Genomic DNA, 20,999 nt, shown 5'->3' on the forward strand with positions numbered 1-20,999 from the left:
ATCTCATGCAAGTGAGGATAGACGGCGAATAGGAAAATCGGATTCAGAAAAGAAAAAAGAAAGAGAACGTCAAGGGAACTCAGATGGACAAGATGCTGTGTTACTTACTCACTTATCAAGTGGCTTGGTCAACTTCCCACCATTGAATGAGGTCCTCAAAGGGGTGTATAGGTTTAGAGTCATCGATGATGGTCCGGCGTTGGATCTGAAGTATAGGAGAAATGTGTTTAAGAATCAAAGCTTGTAAATGTTTGTTTTAAATTCCATGACTTATGTGCCAAAGTTGCTGTCATGATAACGTTCTCCCAATATTTTTAACCATCATTTGTAATTTCACAATGATGTCTACGTCATCAAAGACTAGCATGAACGCGTAGATATCTGCTCTCAGAGCACGAGGCTCAAACAAAGGGCTTGTTCAGCAGAAACGGCGCATATTTTAAACTCAGTGTCGAAAATGGAACTGGTTTAATATGACAACTTCAGTAGATAGATACATGATAGTAGATGCCTAGATGCCTATATCTCTTACCCATCGTATCTCATAATTCGTAACCATAAAATCGTATCAAGGCACAATGTACTTGAACATCGGTGTCCCGTGAGAAAGCAAGAATGCCTTGAAGCCGTGATCGTTATACAAATGTGAAAGCGATTATGTCGCAATGAGGACCATAATCCTGACTAAACACCTCCGAAATCATCCCTCTCGACTTTCTGTGCCGACCTCTGACTCCAAAGTCTTGCTGCTATCCTCCCAAGCAATGTACCACTGCCTCGTCTCACCCTAGCCGCTGCGATTGAGATATTATCAGGGACATCTGTGATCTCTCGAGGCCGGCTACGAGCTTGGGCCATGAGACGAACAGGTGCGCTGCCGATGGCACCGAGTTTGCGCAGCAGGACACCAAATGAGCGTGTTTGGAGGAAGGTCACGAGGAGCATGAAGGGGACACAGACGAGGATCATCGTCAGAGGAAAACGCCAGTCGGTTGCGGGGACTGTGAAGACCGTCATACCGAAGACAGACTGGTTATTGTTAGTGAAGGCCTGTAAATAAAAAACTTTGCTAACGTACCGTGACAAAAGTAAGTGGCAAGAAGATCATGCTGATCATTGTGAGGACTTTAATGTTGTCGCCCTGTTCAATAGCTCTCCGGCTTTCCTTGATGGAACTTCCACTGAAGAGTTGATCTCGCAAGTTCTCAATCTCCTTACGGGTTCGTTCGTTGCGTTTGAGAACCTCTGTAAGCTCTTGCACAACTTTGTCAAGCTCACAACGCAGTTTAGCCATGTGCTTACTATAGGCAATCCCATCAGGCGAATCAGCCGCGTGATGTGGCCATAGAATTGGGTGGGTGCCGGCCCAGAAGCTGTCGGTAAATGTGTCGATATATGCCGCGATCATTGACTTGATACCAGTATTCACAACGGCAAGGGTGTTGTACGCCCAGAAGTACCTTCGGATGTAGGTGAAGTGCTTGTCCTCAAATAACAGCTTGTCTCTGAGTTTAGGGTCAAACATGAACTCAGTCTGGAGATGATTAGCGTAGCATTGTGGTATGGGGGCTTAGTGAACCTACCGGGGGAGTGATGAGTTTGGTAACTCGCTCATGGAGGATCAGATTTCGCTTTGTTGCATCACGATACTCGGAGATGAGTAGGTCCAGAAACGCATATGGTCCATTGACATATTTCTTCTCCTGGAACTCTGGGCCTCGGACAGTATGAGAATTATCAGGAAAACTCTGGATAGCGAGTAACTGCCATGGACCAAATGTATCGAATAGAATCCCTTCTCGAGCACGCTCTCTTCTCGAACGCATAGGGGGAGCTTTGTGAGAGTCTCCCCCGAGCGATAGAGCCAATACAGAGCCGCATTCAGCGATATCAATATGATCTCCGAGACGACTTTCTGAAGGTCTTTTATCGAAGCGCTGCCAAGGAGCTGGCTCAAGAGGGTGGCTGACAACTGTGTAGTACTTGAATACAAAGAAGAAAGACTTCTGACGAACGTTGGGTGTAGGAGGGGTTGGTGACGCCGAGAGTCTGGCAGTCAGCGGGACCGGCGATGATGGGGCAACGATGGGCGAGTGAGAAGTCGCTTGGGAGGGAGACCTCTCGTAGGCTCTAGTCATGAATGCATGAGTACGGCCACGGTTAGGCTCGTCAGAGAGGAGATGAGTGAGCAGCTCATTCATATCAAAGTGTGAAGACATGGTCCAGTGAAGTGCTGCGAGGATAAGAGGCGTAGGCTCTTGGACGATGCTACAAATGTTAGCCCAGCCCGGCAGGTGATGTACAATGGAAGACGTACGTAATCCGCCCTGTAGACGTGCCGCTTTGGTTGACAACCCTGATTGTTTCCCAAACCGTAGGAGCATCGACATTATCAGCCGGAATCTCGTAGGGGCCTTCACCCGAGTACTTGACATCTGACTGCCCATCCCCATCTCCGTCAGCGCTGAGTTTGGTGAGTTTACAGTTATGGCCAACCTCGTACACTTCAAATGTGGACTGACTATACTGTTCTCTCTCATACGCCGCAAATTCACGGAAGGGTACATCTGTATCCATCTCGGAACGTCGTTTCATGATATCGTCAAGGAGGGAAGCCATCTCGGGGGTGAAATCTTCGGTTTTCAGATGCTGGAGGAGTTGACTATCGGCCCAGTTTGCCTGGCCGAGATGATCCCTGACAATGTTATGGGGGTAGTCCTCGACCTCTCGCGTTGTGGTAGTAGCTGTTGTGTTATCCAGGAGAGGGAGAGGAATGAAGGAAACATCTTCTCATGTGTAAAAACAACGCGATGGCTGCCACTTGGCGAACCCGTGAAATGTTGAGGCTCAGCAGACAAAGATGGTCTTTCTCTTGTGCTCTCAAGAGTTGCGGCCCGCCCTCGCCGGAAGATAGGAGATAAAGAGCCCTCTGTTGCAAACGTTGGGCCAGTGGAAGCTCTCATGGGTGGCGTGTAGGGCTCAGGCATAGAGATGCTGCTGCGAGCATGACTCTCTGCTGTGTCTCGTCTACGAGCGACGAGGCCATCTTGAAGGGTTGTTAGAGCGTGTAGATATTGTTCGCGAAAGTTGTCGGTTGCTCTGACAAGATCATCTAGAGCCTGAGAGGAAGTGTTTGTGGTCATTGATGAGCTTCACGTCACTTGGCTTGACAATGGAAATATTCACATGATATTCTAATACTATAAAAGTCTCTGTCAAGAAAGAAGATGGAGGTGGAAGGTTGAGGGGTATTTCTATTCTTTCAGACTCGAGCCTGATTTCAAGTCATCGGCGGACCCCGATGAATGTTGCGGCTGAGTCCTGCTCGCTCGGTCAACATCCATGGTTAAGGTTGAATAAGCAAAATGAAGGATGGCAGTGAGAGGAAAAGGTAGGGCAAACGAAGATCCCTGAGTGAAGCAAGCAAGATAAGCTACGTCAAGCTCTTATTAGTGCGCCAAGTGACGCGGGCACTAACGATGACTCCGAAGACCAACAAATGTTCGTTCGTCCACATGTCACGCATCCCAAGTCATTGGCATCTGAGACAAGGTACAGCTTTCAACCTTCTCTGAAGGGTCCTGAATAGATCACAACTTGATTATAGGCGATATTCCTCTCAGGGTGCCTTTGATCTGAAGCTCTATACTATGATTCTCGTGAGCATCCCTTGCAGCACCCTACCGTTATAAGTCAATAGGTAACTTCTATCTCGTCAATTTGTGTATCTGTACGCTATTGCTCCATGATAGGGCTGTCAAGAGCTGGCAAGCCTCACTGACCCAATCTCTTGCTGAGACGGGCCCGAATCTTGATTTGAAATGGAGTGAGAGACCAGCCGGGGAATGGAGAATCAGTCCCGTAGGACTCTGATAACGAGGCTGTACTGGAAAAAAAGGCGTTTCGTCGGTCACCAACTCAGTTTGACGTTCGCTTGAAGACGGCCTCAAGCGGTTGTGAACGGAACGCCATGATGGCGGCGATGCGGAATTGGATATAAGGCATCTGCTTACTCTACAAAATTACCTGTAGTTGACTATCTGTCTCCAACATTGTACGTCATGCAGCCATCTCCTCGCACTTAAACCGGGCGACCCTGAACGCGGATGACTGAGAGGGTGTACTATATCGCGGGGGTTAGAGTTTCACAGCATCCACGTGCCGAAATTCATCGTCAGAACCTTAGATTATCGCTAATCAACATGGTGTTGAGCAAATGCAATTACGTTTATCATGTGCCGTTGACCACCTAGTCGACGATTACTGCAATGCATGTACTGCACTGTCTATACTGTTTATTTTAGCCTCACTATACTGGCTGAGATCTGGCTGCTGCATGTCTTGCAATAATAGGGCTTAGTTCATACTCCTACATGTCCAAGCGATAGCCTAATGTGTCTTCTCGACTACCTACCTTAGCTCTATACCCAACCCGCCCGCCTGATAATATCATTCCCTTTCATGTCTTCATAACTCTATAAACAAACAAGTCCTAGCCGGCGTATTAAGACCTCTCAATAGCATTCATTGTCCAATGCTTCGTTCGCATCGCAACCAAATCACACGCAAATATCCTTGATTGGAGTGCTTAGGAAGCGACACTCACGGGCTTGGCGGCTGATGCGGCCGGCTTCTCAGCACTGTCAACCTCCATAGCATCACCATCACCATCGGCCTCAGCCTCAGCCTCAGCCTCGCCCTCTCCTTCCTCCTCCTCCTCAAGCTCCTCCTCACTCTCGCCCTCGATGTCGACACTGCCGTCATCGGACAGCTCCTCCTCATCCTGAGCATTCTCTCCTTCGTTCTCCACACCAGCCATCTCTGAATCCTCTCCGTTGCTGGCCTTGGCCTTGGAGCTAGCCTCAGCCTCGTCAGCTTCAGCGGCTTCCTCCTCCTCAGCCTCTTCAGCACCGTATTCGTCGCCGTCGGCGACAAGATCAGCCTCGGGTTGCTCAGGAGGGTACTCAGCGGGAGCAGATGCCTCGGAGTCCCTGGAGTCGTATTAGCTTGAATACACCATCGCTTGCTGAATTTCTTTTTTTACTTACCACTTGATGGCAAATCGAGTCACTCGGGGCTTCTCAGCCAATACATTGCGCTTCACACGCTCAATAATGGGCTTAGCTGGGGGCTCAGCATTGAGCTCCTCCGAGTCATATTCGTTGTTGACGTAGTAACCGACGCGAATGAACTCACGTCCATCGTAGGCGCAGGTCAGGAGAATAACGGTAACACCGAGAATCTCTGCATCGGGAATTCGTGCGGTTTTGGGAGCATCGGCCTCGAAAATGAATTTGTTGACACCAACGGGGATGGGACCGACGAGAAGGGAGTCGAGTTCTTGGTCGTACTGGTCACTGAGAAGTGTTAGAAGAAGCGGTGTAAGGAGGGGCCTTGATCAAGCTGGTCCATACCTGGTAGCGGATCCAACGTAAGTGAGCTTCCACTCGAGATCTGTTCTCTGTTAGCGCTGTGGTTTTTTATCCTCCCGCAGGCCAAAGTTGCACGAACCCTTCTCTAGCGGCTCGAGGCATTCGAAAGTAATCTCAAACTCGTACTTGTCGGTGAACTTGGCTGGGTTGTTCAGGACATTAACGCCCAAAAGCGAAACGACAGACATTTTGATGAAGACGGGGGGCTTATAAACTGGGTAGGTCGTAATCAGGAGCACAATGCAATGGCAAAAATCGAGACTTTAAAAGAGAAGGGTGAAAAAGAACGAGAGCACGAGTGTCTGGTTCTTTACGAGGTGTGAAGGTTGATGTGGGGAGAAGCGCGATGTGAGATGCAAGACGCAAGAGAAGAGAGAAGAAGAGAGGAATAGAAAGTGGGTGGATGTAGTGGTAGTAGTAGTACCTAGTTGTTTGATGAAAAGCGCCGTACTAGTCTTAACAGCAGTATGCGAGCATGGGTAAAAGAAAACAAGAGCGGATCGCTTTCTGGTTGCGACGGGAGATGACTTGCCCTGGGCGTCAGGTCCAAAATGTGAGGAGCGACAGTGGGACGCGTTAGCGGTCACACCCGCGTAGAGAGGTTGCGTTGGGGACGCGACCTCCCTGAATGGAATTCCAGGAACTCATTTCAGTCATGTGACCTTGACAACTACCTAGACTGTGCATTGTCCAAGGCCCAACAGGGCAGTCATTGAATAATATCTCTTCTTTTGGATAGGTGCTCATATTGTTATTAATTTTCTATAGAGTCTGAGTTCATGCGAGGAGCGATCTGTCATTTCTTCTGACAAGACACCCATACACTTACCTAGGTAGTGCTATCCATTCTTATTGCTCTCATACACAGTAGGCGCCTAACATTTTTTAGATACCTGCATTAAAAGCCTGTTCATCCACCTCTTTAGTGACCCACTAAAGTGCGGCTCTTGGATACCAAGTTCGTTTACCGCCTTAGACATTCTAAGCCCAACCTGGGTTCTGCCGCAACTGCTTTGTTCAAGATTACTGTTCTTTGTTGGAGCTATCAGACTTTGAGGCGCTCGACCAAAACCATCCACGCGCAGCTCGACGCACGACCATTTCCCCAACCCGGCTCGATTGCACGCCTGTCTTTGTATCGCTGTCTTTAATTTTCTCTTTAGGTGCTGAATTCAGACATATATCATCCGGAGCCAGCTGGCGCAGCTCCTGGGGCTTGCCTCGTTCGCGACAGACTCTACTACCCGTTCGTCTCGTATCCTCAAAGATTGAATCATTTTCGACCGGGCCCATCGCACCCCTTCAATCGAGATACCCGTGACTCTACCGAGTACGACCGTTTGCGTATTCTTAATTCTGACCTCCCGACTGCCATTCGCGACTTGGATATTATCTTCTCGTTTCGCGGGTCTTCGCCGACGCGCCTTTCGAAATCGCTTGCTTCTTGATCGAGACTTGGCAGCACGACCTGTTTCTTAAAATCGCAGGATGGCTTCCGAAGGTGCTTCATGGGGAGGAGAGGATACTAGCGCGACGGGTTTTCAAGTTCAGCATAGCGAGGAACAAGTTGATAACTACGCTCAAGACTCTCTTGCTTCTGGTGACGCTGATACAGCAGATAATGGTACAGAAGATGATGGGGGGGAATATGATCCAGAGTCAGTCACCATCGGTACACCTGCGCCGGTTACTGAACAATCTGCGGCCACCGCTCAACGTCAACTTTCCAAGCCCAAGATGTCAGGGGGCTTTATTGTTGAAGCATCCGATGACGAGGATGAGGGCGAAGATGAAGCTGAACAGCCTTCCAATACTGCTCCTCAATCCGAAGAAGTGCCCTCGCTCCCTCATCCTGGCCGTTCCACTGCATCTGATGAACCCGCTCAGCCAGCTCTAACCCATACACCTGTTCCTCCTGCTGTCCCTTCCAATGTGACTCCAGCTTTGGCTGGTCTCGATCCTGTTGCTCTCCTCGAGGCTCGTGTTAAAGAGGACCCTCGTGGGGATATGGATGCTTGGCTTAACTTGATCGCCGACCATAGACGCTCAAGCCGACTTGATCTGGCTCGAAGTACCTATAATCGTTTTCTCGAGATATTTCCACAAGCTGTGAGTGAACCTCATTTCTTCCAGTGATATGTATTGACAACATCTACCAGGCTGACGTCTGGGTTGAATGGATCGAGATGGAGCTTGGTCTCGACAACTTTGTCGATGCTGAACAGCTCTTTGGAAGATGTCTTATGACTGTACCCAATGTCAAGCTGTGGACAGTCTATCTCAACTATATTCGCCGTCGTAACGATCTCAACAATGATCCTTCGGGTCAAGCTCGCCGAACTATTACCCAGTCCTATGAGTTTGTTATCGACAACATTGGTGTGGATCGAGATTCTGGCAATATCTGGCAAGATTATGTCCAGTTCGTCAAGAACGGCCCCGGCCAGATCGGTGGTACAGGTTGGCAGGACCAGCAAAAGATGGATCAATTGCGCAAAGTATATCAACGCGCTATTTCCGTGCCCATGCTGACCGTCAATAATCTCTGGAAGGAGTATGACCAGTTCGAGATGGGACTGAATAAGATGACTGTATGCTTTATTCCTTGGCCTACAACAGCATAAAAGCTAACATTACTAGGGACGCAAGTTCATCCAAGAGCGCTCGCCAGGCTATATGTCGGCCAAGAGTGCCAATATTGCCTTGGACAACATCACTCGGCACCTCAGACGTACTAATCTTCCCCGTTTACCGCCAGCTCCAGGGTTTGATGGGGACCAGGAGTTTAGAGACCAGGCCGAGCTGTGGAAGAAGTGGATCGCGTGGGAGAAAGATGATCCTCTTGTCTTGAAAACCGACGAGCCCAAAACATACAACCAACGGGTACTCTACGTCTACAAGCAAGCGTTGATGGCACTCCGTTTCTGGCCTGAGATCTGGGTTGATGCGGCAGAGTGGTGTTTCCAAAACGACATCCGAGAAAACGACAAAGAGTTGGGCACAGAATTGCTACTTGAAGGCATTCGAGCAAACCGTGAAAGTGTTTTGCTTGCCTTGAAACACGCAGACCACATTGAGGTCAACTATCCTGGCAAAGAAGTCGACAAGGTCGAGTTTGCCCAGGCTGTCCGAAAGCCATACGATGATGTTCTCGAAACATTGTACGAAATGGGCGACAAAGTCAAGGAGCGGGAGAAGTTGGAGGTGTCCACGTTGAGACAAGCCGCTGCACAAGATCTGGTTCAAGCTTCCATCGAACACAATGATGACGACGACGATGAGGAAGGCAGCAAGCCTAAGCGTTCGCCCATGGAAGAACGCATTCTTGCAATCCAGAGGGGATACGCTGCCGAAACACAACTCCTGTCCCGTACGATTTCCTATGTCTGGATTGCTCTTGCAAGGGCCATGCGACGTATTCAAGGCAAAGGCAACCAGTCAGAAGGTGGTTTGCGCAAAGTCTTCACTGATGCCCGCCAGAAGGGACGACTCACAAGCGATGTCTACGTAGCCGTTGCTCTTCTTGAGTCTGTTGTCTACAAAGATCCTGTAGGCGCCAAGATCTTCGAAAGAGGCGCCCGTCTGTTCCCTAACGATGAGATGTTCATGATAGAATACTTGAAGTATCTTCATTCCAAGGATGACACGACTAGTAGGTTTGGAGTACCCAAAGAAGCAACGATTGAAACTAATCATTTATAGATGCGCGAGCCGTGTTCGAGACTTGTGTTACCCGATTGGTTTCTAAATCAGAGACTCTCGCAAAGGCAAAGCCGCTTTACGCGTATTTCCACAAGTACGAATCGCAGTATGGCGAGCTATCGCAAATTTCCAAGCTGGAGGACCGAATGGCGGAACTCTTCCCTGAGGACCCCAAACTGAAGTCCTTTGTTGCCAGATTTTCAACCGACAAGTTTGACCCAGTTGCTGCCCCTATCATAATTTCGAAGGCAGTGCAAATGAGGCCAAAGCAAGTCATGCCCACCGTGGTCGAGCAGCCTATCTCACTACGAAACAGCCCCATGCCAGCGCGACAAGAACAGAGTCCCCGTCCTCAGTATGTTCGGGCAACTGCTTCTCCAAAACGGCCTCTCGCTGTAGACGATGATGAGCTAAACCCCCCCAAACGACTCGCTAGAGGAGTGTCGCCTCTCAAGGGTGCAGCGGGCCGCCGCCTTGACCAGCAGCGCCGGAACCAAGCATCAGCGTTACACAGGGATATCACTTTCCTTCTTAACATCCTCCCCCCTTCTCAAAGCTTTGATGCACAACGCGTTAACCCCATGGCCATGGTCTCTATTCTCCGGGACGTCCAACTTCCTGATGCCGCCACGTTGAAGGCAACAGGCGGTGGCCAGGCACGCTTTGGTAATACCTCCCACACTAGACAACCGTCAGGCGAGTTCGGCAGCAGGCCGCTGAGCCCATATGGTAGAGTGGCATCTGCAGCCGGCGGGTATAGGAACTCGCCGCTGCGGCCAGAGAGTGGAAATACCTTCCAAACCAACCCCTATCCTCCTCCTGACCCGAGCGGCCAACTACCCATATGGCCACAAGTACCTGGTAGCTACGGCGCACCGGCACCAGGTCAGTTTGGAGGATATAGATTTCAATGAGGAATCACTGAAGAGGACGCCAATGATCGATGATAAGGGATCTTGGGCTGTAAACAACCTGATCTAATAATACTGGTGAAAAGGGGTTCTTGGATGACGTTGAGGGCCGTACTGAGAGGGATTGCCTTTGCCTCGCGCGTTATGCATGGTATGGCGTTTGGGGGGATCAGACATCAGAAGTGGTATTTCGTTTGTTGAGAGGATGAGATGCGGCAAGATTATCTGCCTACTCAATTGGTATCAAACAGCTTCAATAACCTTTTATAATTGACTCGAGTCCTGGAATATGTACGTGCTTTGTGCTTGTTCTTGTGCTTATGCTTTGTGATTATTGTATCGTTTGTCGAAGTTTTGGCCGTGCTGCGGCTGCAAACTGAGAATTGATGCCACAAGGGCGGATTGCTACATATCGAGCTGCATTTACCCGTATACCAAATACGGTGTCTCCAATTCTGTTTTCCGCGGCCCGCCACAATATTATATTGTTTGACAACGAATACACTGTTTAGTCCAACCAGTTGGGTTTTGGCTTTGACCAGATCGTTGGACAATCAAACACTCAACTGACACTCAACCCTCTTTAACGAAAAGAAACGTTCTTAAAAACTTCTAGCAAGCCTATATGAAGCAGAAATGGTCAATCGTATCGCTATATAACATTTGGCATTGATGTATCTTTGTATCTGATGATACTCGTAGCTGATTCCTGTCACCTCATTGCCAGTGCCCCCTTTGCTTCCTCAGTTCCTCAACGCATCACTGGATCCATAATCTACCAGTGTTGTTACAGTGCCTGCCATTAATTACTTAGGGTAATTTCTGCCTGATTCTTGGGGCGATTTGTTGATATCCTTTCTCCCTGCACATCCTAGACTCCTCTTTTTCTCTCCTCGTGCACCTCCTCACCTCCACTCCATCCTAAACTCATCCTAAGCTTCAGCTTGGGTGCATCACACAGTGAGTCACTACCTCTCCAGAGTAGCTCTCTCTTGGCTATATAATCCCCTCCTCTCTCCCTCTTCCCCTCCCCTTCCTTCTTCCTTCATCATCACCACCGCTTCCTCCTTGCGCTTCCTCTTCTTGGGCAAGCACATCCACAACTCTAGCTTCGATAAAGCCTGACACAAGCACAAAACTTCTCTTGCTTGGCTTAAACAAAGCTCTCTTGCCCTTACAACAACAAATTCTCACATCAATCAGATTCCAAACCTCGTGCGCTTGCACAAACCTGAAAGCAAATCGCTTGCTTCCGCGACCAGTGAGTCTCTTCGCCCTTCCCCTTCTGCCAGTTCAATCCAAGCACCAATTCCCTCACGGCTATAAATACCCTCTCTTTCTCCTCTTCAAATCATTCTCTTTCCTTCAACACTTCCCTCAACCCGCCTACAACACACTTCAAACATACTCTACTCTCACTCAGTCCAATCTTTCTTCACCAATCATCTTTTACCTTTCAGTCACTGACCCTTCCAGACACGTCAGTCACCATGTCTGACAGAGGTCGCTCGCCTTCCCCCGCTGGGTCTGGGGGTCCCTCCGGCTCGGGACGACGCCCTTCTCAGTCCCCTGCACGTTCTGCGTCTGGCTCTGCTGCTGGCGGTGCTCCTGTCGGCTACCAGAAACCCCTTGGCTTTGATCCTGCCAAGCCCCAGGGTCAGGAAAATCAAGGCAATACCCGAATGGAGCTGCCCCCTGACGCTTACGTGTCCGAGACCAAGAAGGACTTGTTCACGCTGCGCAATGGACGCTTCAACACTGAGGGGAAACCCGAGCAGATCGAGGTCAACCAGTACAGGATGACCAAGTTCGACTACAACAAAAAGATCTATCAGTACGACGTAAGTAACTTTCATATGTGTTCACATTCCATTCACTCTAACAAATACTACAGGTTTTCATCTCTCCCAACCCGGACAAGATTGGCCCCGTCATGAAGAAGATCTGGGCACATGAAACTACCCGCAATGCCCTGAAAGCCTACAAGTTCGACATGTGGCTCTTCGATGGGAAGAAGCTGGCATGGAGTCCTGCTCTTGTGGAACGTGGCGAGGCTCGTTTCACTGTCGACCTTGACGAGGGCAAACGACCTGCTGGCGGGAAAGCTCGCGAAGGCGGCAAGTTTCTTGTCACAATTCGAAAAACCACCGAAATCCAAGTTTCTGCTCTTCAAGGTTATCTCGAACACAAGATTTCTTTCAACAACAGCGTTCAAGAGGCGCTGAACTTCATGGATCATCTTGTGCGACAGTGGCCTTCCCAGAACCTCCTGGCCATCAAGCGAAACTTTTACCAGACTGGTCAGCCTGGAGCCCCTCTTCAAGATGGAGCTATTGTAGAGGTTCACAAGGGCACATATGCTTCCATCCGCATGAGTGACAATATCAAGCAGAGAGGTGTTGGCCTTGGCTACAACATTGATGTTGCAAACACTTGTTTCTGGATCGGCAACCAGCCGATGGACAGGATGGCCTGCAACTTCCTCGCCACTCTGGATCATAAGTTTGGAGGTCAGACACCTGGCACTCTCCATGAGTTGCTCAAGCCCGTCAAAGACCGCAAAACTGGACGCTGGGGCTCCTCAGATGCTTTCAAGCAGCTCCGAAAGATGCGTCGACTCAAATTCAAGGTCAAGCACAAGGGTCGAAAAAACGAGGACAAACTGTACACCATCCAAGACTTTGCTTTCGACGAGAAATTCGGCGAGGCGGGCGCATCGGCCAGGACCATGACTTTCGACAAGGACGGGAAGCAGACCTCGGTGTATGAGTACTACAAGAAAGAGTACAACGTGACCCTGAGACTGTCTCATCTTCCACTCATCAATGCTGGAAAAGCCGGCATGATTCCTATGGAGCTTGCCTTCGTCGAGGATATGCAGCGATACCCTTTCAAGCTTAACCCTGATCAGACAGCCGCCATGATCAAGATTGCTGTTACCCGCCCAAACATTCGCAAGCGAGACATTCAGGCCGGAGCTGCTGCCCTGCAGATCGGTCAAGATCCGTTCCTGAAGGAGTATGGCGTCAACTTCGAGCCGCAGTTTGCAAAGACCGAGGCACGCATTCTGAACGCCCCAATCGTCAGGTTTGGACAAGGTACAGCCGAGCCCAGATTTGCTGGTCGCTGGGACTTGCGAGGCAAGAAGTTCTGGAAGCAGAATGTCGCGCCTCTCCAGAGCTGGGGCTTCATCGCCCTGGAGGTAACCGTTCAGCAACCCGTTATGCAGGCTTTTGCCAGTACCTTCAAGAGCACCTACATCGGCCACGGAGGCAAAGTGACTACCGACCCTGTCCTTTTACAAACACCTGGTCCCCTAAAGTATGATGCTGCTGGTGCCATTGCGTACGCTCATGAGCAGATCACGAAGCAACGGGGCTACACGCAGCTCTTGTTTGTTATCGTCTCCAAGAAGAATAGCGGAACGTATGAGCGCCTCAAGAAGTCTGCAGATTGCAGATTTGGTATTCTTACCCAGGTCGTTCTTGGCAACCACGTGCAGAAGAACAATGGGCAATACCATTCGAATGTTTGCATGAAGGTCAACGCCAAGCTGGGTGGTGCCACTTCCTGCACTCCTCCTTTGTGGAAGACCCCTACATTCTTCCCCGACACCCGCCCTACCATGATTGTAGGTGTTGATGTATCCCACGCCGCTCCTGGAGGTGTAACCCCATCCACCGCCTCGATGACTATGTCTGTGGACAAGGATGCCACTCGCTACGCCGCAGTTGCTGAGACCAACGGATACCGTGTCGAGATGCTGACCCCCTCGAACATTCGATTCATGTTTGGAGAGCTCATCCCTCGCTGGAGAGCCAACCACCAAGGACTGGTTCCTAAACACCTGATCTATTTCCGAGACGGTGTAGGAGAGGGACAATTTGCGTACGTGTTAGACCAGGAAGTCGAGGAGATCAAGAAATATCTTCGCACGATCCTTCCTGCTGGACAGATGCCGAAGTTCACGGTGATTGTGGCCACCAAGCGCCACCACCTTCGTTTCTTCCCTCAGAGAGGTGACAAGAATGGCAACCCTTTGCCCGGTACTTTGGTTGAGCGAGAAGTCACACATCCATTCATGTTTGACTTTTACCTCAACTCACATGTCGCTATCCAGGGAACTGCTCGACCGGTTCACTACCACATCATCTTGGACGAGATGAACATGCCAGTGAATGATCTACAGAAGATGATTTACCAGCAGTGCTACTCGTACGCACGCTCGACCACCCCTGTGTCACTTCACCCGGCTGTCTACTATGCGCATCTCGCTAGTAACCGAGCTCGCGCCCATGAGAACGTCAACTCTAGTGATGGCTTCCGAATCGGTCCCAAGGGCCACGAGATCGCCGCGGAGAAGCAGGCGCATGGTACCTCCACCAACCTTCCTAACAGGAACGTTGAAGCACCCGCGTTGATCCGCCTTGGTGGTACAACTAGCCAGAAGCCTCAGGATGGTGAGCAGCGACAGAGAGACTTTTTCCGTGGCACTATGTGGTACATCTAACCTGTGATGGGAGATACATACCATGGATAAGAAGGTGAATGGTGATAGAATAGCAGAGGTGATGGGGTGATGAGAGTGGAGAGTTGATCGCTAGGGCGGTGGGAAGGGCATGGACAATGCGAGCGATCTTGATTTCTGTCGTATAAGCTAGCGGATGCAGCTTTGAGGAAGCACAGGATCATATCAAACCTAAAAGGGGCGACCGGTTTGGCGGAGAGTGGCGGTGGAGGTTGATTTTACTTGTTCTCAAAATACCTTAGCGCTTAATCAATTCTATCTAAGGGATCTTGACATTGTTTACTGTTCGAAAATGTGACTCGGTTGTGCAGAGATCGTGCCAGTCTTGTGCATAGCTAATGTGAAGTTGAGGACGGAGGTTGATCTCGCCTGACTTGACTTCGATATAAGGGGGAAATCCTCACCAATTGCAGGAGTGTATAGGTTCGGTCTACTCGGTCGACCATAAATCTATAGTGCTATGAAGTTGATGCTGGATCACCGAATGTGATAGAGGCCCATGATGAGCTGCGAATCCATATATTCTCAAAATGCGGCGCTTGCGAGCCGTGGAGAGATTTGGACCTTCTAGCAATGAAGAGACTGCGAGACAAGTATGATAATTCTTTTTGGGAGCGTTTGGCGGCCTGACTTGGGGAGAACTTTTACATCCGATATAGACTTGGGTTGCCATCTGCCTGAGCATCATGGATCATATTTAATACGTCCCCAGAAGGCGTAGTAATTATGCTCAAGTGAGCCAATGGCTCGATGTTAGTATGTTCAAGGCCATAATTTAATAGATATCCATCGAGATCTCGTACTGGATACTGCTATATCCCAGCGACATGAACAAGGGAAATCTCAGTTCTTCCAGTATATCATTATAGGGTATCTTTGGTGAGAAAAGCCATCTCAGAATTGCTGCTAACTCATTGCTCAATTCAGACATCGAAAACGAGCTTGTTGACCCCCTCGAGGCGAAACATCGCCATTCCTGACTTGGCTGACCATCCCGATCAGCCAAGACATTTTCTGTTCTGCTAAGCTCTCGTTCTGGATGTCTCAAACCCAAGACAAGCCTGAAAGCGGCATGCCACATCATGGGGAGCCTAAAACGGCGCGTTAAAAACTGCAAAAATTGCCCGAGATGGATGGTTTCGGAGCCTTGTCTCAGACATTCATCTCTGATCTTCTGTTCACGAATAGCCAAGAGCATCATAACCACAGCAAGTCCAAGGGTCTGGGACTGGATCAAGGATAAATATCTCTCTCTTCCATCTCTTTCTGACATCGAATCGTCTTACTCAACCAGTCACTCACTTACTCCCTGTGTGTTCCTAGTCATTCTTTACTTTTCTTTGTTGCAACATGATTCGACCACTCTTCTTTGCTTGCGTCTTTGCTGCTGGCGTTTTCGCACAATCAACCGCGGATCCTGCTCTGACAAAAGACGGGGCGTTCCAACATCTTGGTTGCGTTGCTATTAGGCCCGGCACCTTTCCTCGTCAGTTCGATCTGGGCCAAGCTGGCTGTACTTCATCATGTTCATCAAACGGCAACATTATCGGCTTCCGTGGAAACAGCTGCGTCTGTGACCGTCTTGACCTCTCACCAGGGCCCATCGCCTACCGCGTTGTAAAGGTCGATAATGCTCTCTGCAATCTATGGTGTGACCCAGCCGATAGGTCCAAGGGAACCTGTGGAGGAGCCACGATCCAGGGATGGCCCATCTACGACCTGTACAAGAGAAACAATGCGCAGATCGTGTATGAGGCCTTCCCAGGTGCTACTCCTACTCCTGCACCTACTCAACCCATCCAAACTGGCATGCCCATTCCCAACCCCAGCCCAAACCCTAAGCCAGGTGACGTCTGGCACGAGTGCCCACCCAATGTTGTCAACTGCCCTTATCGCAACAAGTGCCCCAATGGCAGATGTCAATTCAAGCCTATCGTTCAGCCGTGCCGCGGATGTTCTTACAACGGCACTGGTAACTGGACTGCTCCAACTTGTCCCCCTGGAGGCTGCAATCAAGGTCCCAAGCCTGTTCCGGTTCCACTCCCCGGTGGAAATGGAGGAAGTGGAAGCAGTGGAGGTAGCGGCGGCAACGGAGGGAACGGTGGTAATGGAGGAAACGGAGGAAACGGAGGCTCTGCTGGAAATAGTGGTAACGGCAGCAGTGGGGGCTCTGGAGGCAGTGGAGGCTCCGGAGGAAACGGAGGTAATGGTGGGAATGGAGGTAATGGCGATGGATCTAGTGGATCCAGTGGCGGTGACGGGCATCACGGAGATCAACCTCCTGTCATCGTCAACTCGGCCGTCAAGGCTCAGGCTGAAACCTTCATCCTGGCTCTCGTTGTGATCTCCTCTGCCTTCACTCTTTTATAGGCTTGGGGATGGAGGATATTACTATTCTAGGGGAGTTAGAGGTGGCTTCTTGTTCTTGTAGTACACTTCGTATAGAAAAGGGGTAATAGGGGTTAGATACAGCTTTGGCTTAATGTAATGTCACATCAGCAACACATCGGGAGCAATACGCCAAAGGGGTCTATCGAAAATCTCTTTCTTTATTTTACTTCTATTTTGGTGTCGTGGTACAATATGCGTTCTGTGGCCGACTCACAGGATTGTACATTTTCTCATACGACGAGCATGTCTTCGGACGTCGAAAAGTTCACTTAAGCAATGATCTTCTCCTTGCACTCGATACTAAGCCCAGTTAGTAACATGGCTGCAATGAACGTAATTGTATAACTCACCCATGGTCTGCCTTCAGCTGCTTCATCAATGTCCTGGCAAGGCTGGGGTACACAGGGGCAACAACACCCTTATCTGTGATAGTACCGTCGAGGACCATCTTGGTAGCTACAGAATCGGTCAGTATGTATAAACTTGATCGCTCAATCTTGTAGGGGGAACATACCAACACCACAAGGAACACCGACAAGCTTGGACATGGCGGAGTAGCCACCGGAACCCTCAGGGGCACCGTACTCGATAAGGGTGGATGTCCAGGTGTTCTGGCTGCCGTCCTTGTTGACGACCTCGAAAGTGTGTTGGAGGAACTGGATGCAAGTTAGAGTGGAACTCCAAGTTTAAGTCAAGCTCCCTGTTGGTACTCACCACAAGATCGCGCTCGCCCTCCTCATAGGCCATCTTCTGTTCAAGAGTGGCGCACAGGGTGTCGAGGGCTGTTCCGCGAGGAGTGGTCTTGGCATCAGAGAAGACACCAACTGTAATAGTGTATCAGCATACGCCCAAAAAACGACCGCCAGCACTCTAGACTTACTCCACTTGAGTCCAGCCAGCACTTGGCTCTTGACAGACTCGTCGCTGATAGAGGTCTTTGAGAGAACAGCCTTGATCAGATCCTCCTCGCTCGATGAGCTAGCACCAATGAACTTCTGGAGGGCCTCCTTCCAAGGAATAGCCTGCTTGAAGAAGTCCTGCTCATCAACACTGAGGAAGCCAATATCGACGAGAGCCTTGACAAACTGGGGAAAACCATTGTAGCGAATGGTTCCTCGGACGACGGTCTCGGCATCGGGAATGCGGTAGCTATGGGGGTCAGCCACTGCCATCCAGAGTAGTTCTCTCTAACCTACCGCTGACGGTAACCAGTGCTGTCACGGTTTCCATAGGCAACGAAGTTGTAACCCAAGTAGCCGGTGTGGTAAGGCTTAGCAGTGCCCATAAGGTCGACACCGGTGATGTCAACCAGCTTGTTGTCCTCGTAGTACTTGGCGTTGTTCTTGAGGGCCAGGAGGACACCTCGGCTGCTCCAGCTGAACTTGTAGCCTAATCGTAGTTAGTGACGGCGGCGTGAGTCATGATCGGGATCTGGAGTACCTAGGGGGTTGTTGGAGTCTGAGAGTTGGTTAGCTTTGATCATTGGCCATTGAGTTGGGAAACATACTCTCAGGGGCGGGGAGACCACCGCAGAAGCTCTTGAAAGACTTGATCTTGCCACCCTCCTGCTGGATGCGGTCGATGAAGTCGACAGCGTAAAGGTGATCGACACTTATATGTGTTAGCGAAAGGTCAGAATCGTATGTGGTCGAGAAGCATACCCAGGGTCAACCTGAGATGGTCAGCAAGCTAGAATTGGAAGACAGGGTGTCATTACTTACACCAATCTCGTTCAGGACTGTGATGCCGGCAGCCTTAGCCTCCTCGTGGAGCTCCTCCATAGCAGGAGAGACGTAAGAGGTAGTGACGACATTCTTCTTAGCCTTGATAGCGGCCTTGATGACAGCAACGTGGTATGTGTAGGGAATCAGAGAGATGGTGATGTCGTGCTTAGCGACAGCCTCCCCGAGAGCAGCGGAATCGTTGACGTCGAGGCTAATGGCGTTGGTGTTGTCGAAAGTTCCAGCGAGGTTCTTGGCCGAGGCGAGAGTACGGCAAGCAACAGTAACGTGAACGCCAGCCTTAGCGAGGACTTCGACGGCAGGGGTGGCAACGAAGCCGGAACCGAGGAGGAGGGCGGATTGAGGCATTGTTGACGATGAATTGATCTGTGGTGTTGTGATAGAGAGATTCTCTTTGGAAGCGAAAGAATTTCCAGGAGCTCTTACTCAGTCAACGAAAATGTAAATGTTCTGCCCCGCATTTTGGTAGGTGACAAGGGACACCTCCCCTCCCGGCTTTCGGAGGTTGAGGAGCTGTAAAGATAACGTAGGTATTTTCCAACCGATACCGGGGGCCATTGAGTACGGGAGGTAACCCGTAGCAAAGCGTAGAACTGGCGCTAAGAACGGGGTTTGAGCCTGGGTTACTGGGGCAGGCCTGTAATGTCTTTGCTTTGTGACGGAATCGCGGTTAAAAGTGGGCATCTTGACGATGTATGTAAAATACATACCTAGACGAGTTTTTGATGTCTAAATTGGAATGTGTTCCCGAGATAAAGACACTAATAAATTTTAACTCATAAGTAGCGTTTATATACAAGACAGAACATTCGTTCCTGCAATCCATATATTAAAGGTAAAATGGAATCAGGCTACGCACATCAACTTCCAAAGCACGAGTCAGTCTGAGGCAGATAACAAGAAAACAAAGGCCAGAACCCCTGTAAGCCGAATCACACAAGGCTCAATTGGTCGATCACGGGCCAGCAATCTCTAGCGAAGAGTCCCGGGGAGTTGAAAATGCGGCCAGGGGATGGCAAAAGTCTCAGCATTTAATGTTGAATGATAAGAATATTTTGCAAGACTCAGACCATCTTGGGTTAATCTGGGATCGATTCAGTCAATTCCTTGACTCCCTATCTAGATAACTACCCTCGCACTCATCCAAAGTCTTCGAGTGAACACCCGCAAGTAAGGCCTTGCAGTTTGCAAGCATGATCAACTGACCAAAGAGTTCAATTTGTATACATTGGGAACTCATAACTTCTGAACAGGGGGATTGAAAGTACACTCTGTGTGAACCCCTGGGCTTATGTAGAGACCCTCCCTGGACACATCCATACTTGATTCATTGGAATTAACCTGCCGCGTAATTGATGTGAAATTGTACTGAAAAGCTGCTTTGAAGGTAAAAGAGTCAATAAGATGTTTGAACGCAGTCACTATTTGAATCGTTAGATATTGCACGACCCAACTCGCTACCGGGGAGTATTCGGGTGACATAAGAAGTAGTTACTATAAATCGTCAGTATTACCGCGTTTCAAAAAGTCAAGATAACTAAAAGTCGGATCGAAACTGATTCAGGCACAGAGGTGAGCAGACTTGACAGGGAGTGAGGGCTTATTAAGATGATGTATATCATTCAAAGCCAGGGTTACGTAGCCGTCCCCCGATCGTCACAGAGAGAGAAAACCACCCACGCATTCATTATCCCAGTACCATTGGTGTGGCTCATGTATTAGACTGACGACAGAGAGAAGGGATCTTTCCCTCCTCCCTGGTTCGAGTATGTCACACCTGGTTGTGCAATTTCATTCCTCTAGTTAGAGAGTCCGGCCTTTAAGCTACATGATAATCAACGGAAACAACATGGATTAGCCAAGACTCACGCCCTGAGGTGAGGTCAATTGCTATTGGTAGTTGACAGAAATCATCCGTGCTTTATGATACCGCCTCCCTTTTTGTAATTTGGTGGACAGACCTCAGGTTACACAAGGCGTCATGCAAGGCTCAGGCCATTTGATTTCCATTAAGGCAGGGAGAATTACAATGTCACATAAACACTTGTCACATAATAGCACCAAGAAACTCAATCTAACCAACAAAGGATATTATGGCTAACCGAAGACGTGTAGAAAACTCGGCATGAGAATGATCGCTGCGATGCTTTAGGCAGAAAGCACTAAGAATAGAACAAATCACAAAAAGAGTAGTTTCAGCATCAGTCAGCCTTGAGAGTATTGCGTTGGTCCAGATCAAGCAAATATTCACTGCTAGCCATAATTTTAGGGGCTAGGTCTCGTAATGGGTGAG

General features: G+C 49.5%; 6 protein-coding genes across 6 annotated transcripts; 3 read left to right on the top strand and 3 right to left on the bottom strand.

Annotated features, from left to right (window-relative positions):
* Positions 1-684: 684 nt before the first annotated feature.
* On the bottom strand, positions 685-3,143 carry FSUBG_10155 (uncharacterized protein; the record flags this gene model as incomplete). The annotated part of the gene is made up of 5 exons (XM_036674705.1): positions 685-1,029; positions 1,079-1,534; positions 1,584-2,268; positions 2,318-2,786; positions 2,831-3,143. The coding sequence occupies 5 exons, from the start codon at positions 3,141-3,143 to the stop codon at positions 685-687; spliced, it is 2,268 nt and encodes a 755-aa protein (XP_036534374.1).
* Positions 3,144-4,588: 1,445 nt separating this feature from the next.
* Positions 4,589-5,620, bottom strand: FSUBG_10156 (histone chaperone ASF1; the record flags this gene model as incomplete). Its single annotated transcript, XM_036674706.1, has 4 exons — positions 4,589-4,991; positions 5,049-5,357; positions 5,415-5,454; positions 5,512-5,620. The coding sequence occupies 4 exons, from the start codon at positions 5,618-5,620 to the stop codon at positions 4,589-4,591; spliced, it is 861 nt and encodes a 286-aa protein (XP_036534375.1).
* Positions 5,621-6,920: 1,300 nt separating this feature from the next.
* FSUBG_10157 (mRNA 3 end-processing RNA14) lies at positions 6,921-10,048 on the top strand (the record flags this gene model as incomplete). The annotated part of the gene is made up of 4 exons (XM_036674707.1): positions 6,921-7,541; positions 7,592-8,023; positions 8,073-9,084; positions 9,135-10,048. 4 exons carry the CDS (start codon positions 6,921-6,923, stop codon positions 10,046-10,048), a joined length of 2,979 nt encoding a protein of 992 aa, XP_036534376.1.
* A 1,487-nt stretch (positions 10,049-11,535) lies between these two features.
* On the top strand, positions 11,536-14,555 carry FSUBG_10158 (argonaute like; the record flags this gene model as incomplete). Its single annotated transcript, XM_036674708.1, has 2 exons — positions 11,536-11,886; positions 11,940-14,555. The coding sequence occupies 2 exons, from the start codon at positions 11,536-11,538 to the stop codon at positions 14,553-14,555; spliced, it is 2,967 nt and encodes a 988-aa protein (XP_036534377.1).
* Positions 14,556-15,923: 1,368 nt separating this feature from the next.
* Positions 15,924-16,943, top strand: FSUBG_10159 (Collagen alpha-5(VI) chain; the record flags this gene model as incomplete). Its single annotated transcript, XM_036674709.1, has 1 exon — positions 15,924-16,943. The coding sequence occupies one exon, from the start codon at positions 15,924-15,926 to the stop codon at positions 16,941-16,943; it is 1,020 nt and encodes a 339-aa protein (XP_036534378.1).
* Positions 16,944-17,233: 290 nt separating this feature from the next.
* Positions 17,234-19,054, bottom strand: FSUBG_10160 (saccharopine dehydrogenase; the record flags this gene model as incomplete). The annotated part of the gene is made up of 10 exons (XM_036674711.1): positions 17,234-17,264; positions 17,315-17,420; positions 17,479-17,620; positions 17,679-17,788; positions 17,845-18,113; positions 18,161-18,353; positions 18,405-18,422; positions 18,472-18,575; positions 18,626-18,636; positions 18,686-19,054. The coding sequence occupies 10 exons, from the start codon at positions 19,052-19,054 to the stop codon at positions 17,234-17,236; spliced, it is 1,353 nt and encodes a 450-aa protein (XP_036534379.1).
* Between the last annotated feature and the right edge of the window lie 1,945 nt (positions 19,055-20,999).

Source organism: Fusarium subglutinans (assembly GCF_013396075.1).
Source record: "Fusarium subglutinans strain NRRL 66333 chromosome Unknown NRRL66333_c0000170, whole genome shotgun sequence".
Taxonomy (NCBI): domain Eukaryota; kingdom Fungi; phylum Ascomycota; class Sordariomycetes; order Hypocreales; family Nectriaceae; genus Fusarium; species Fusarium subglutinans.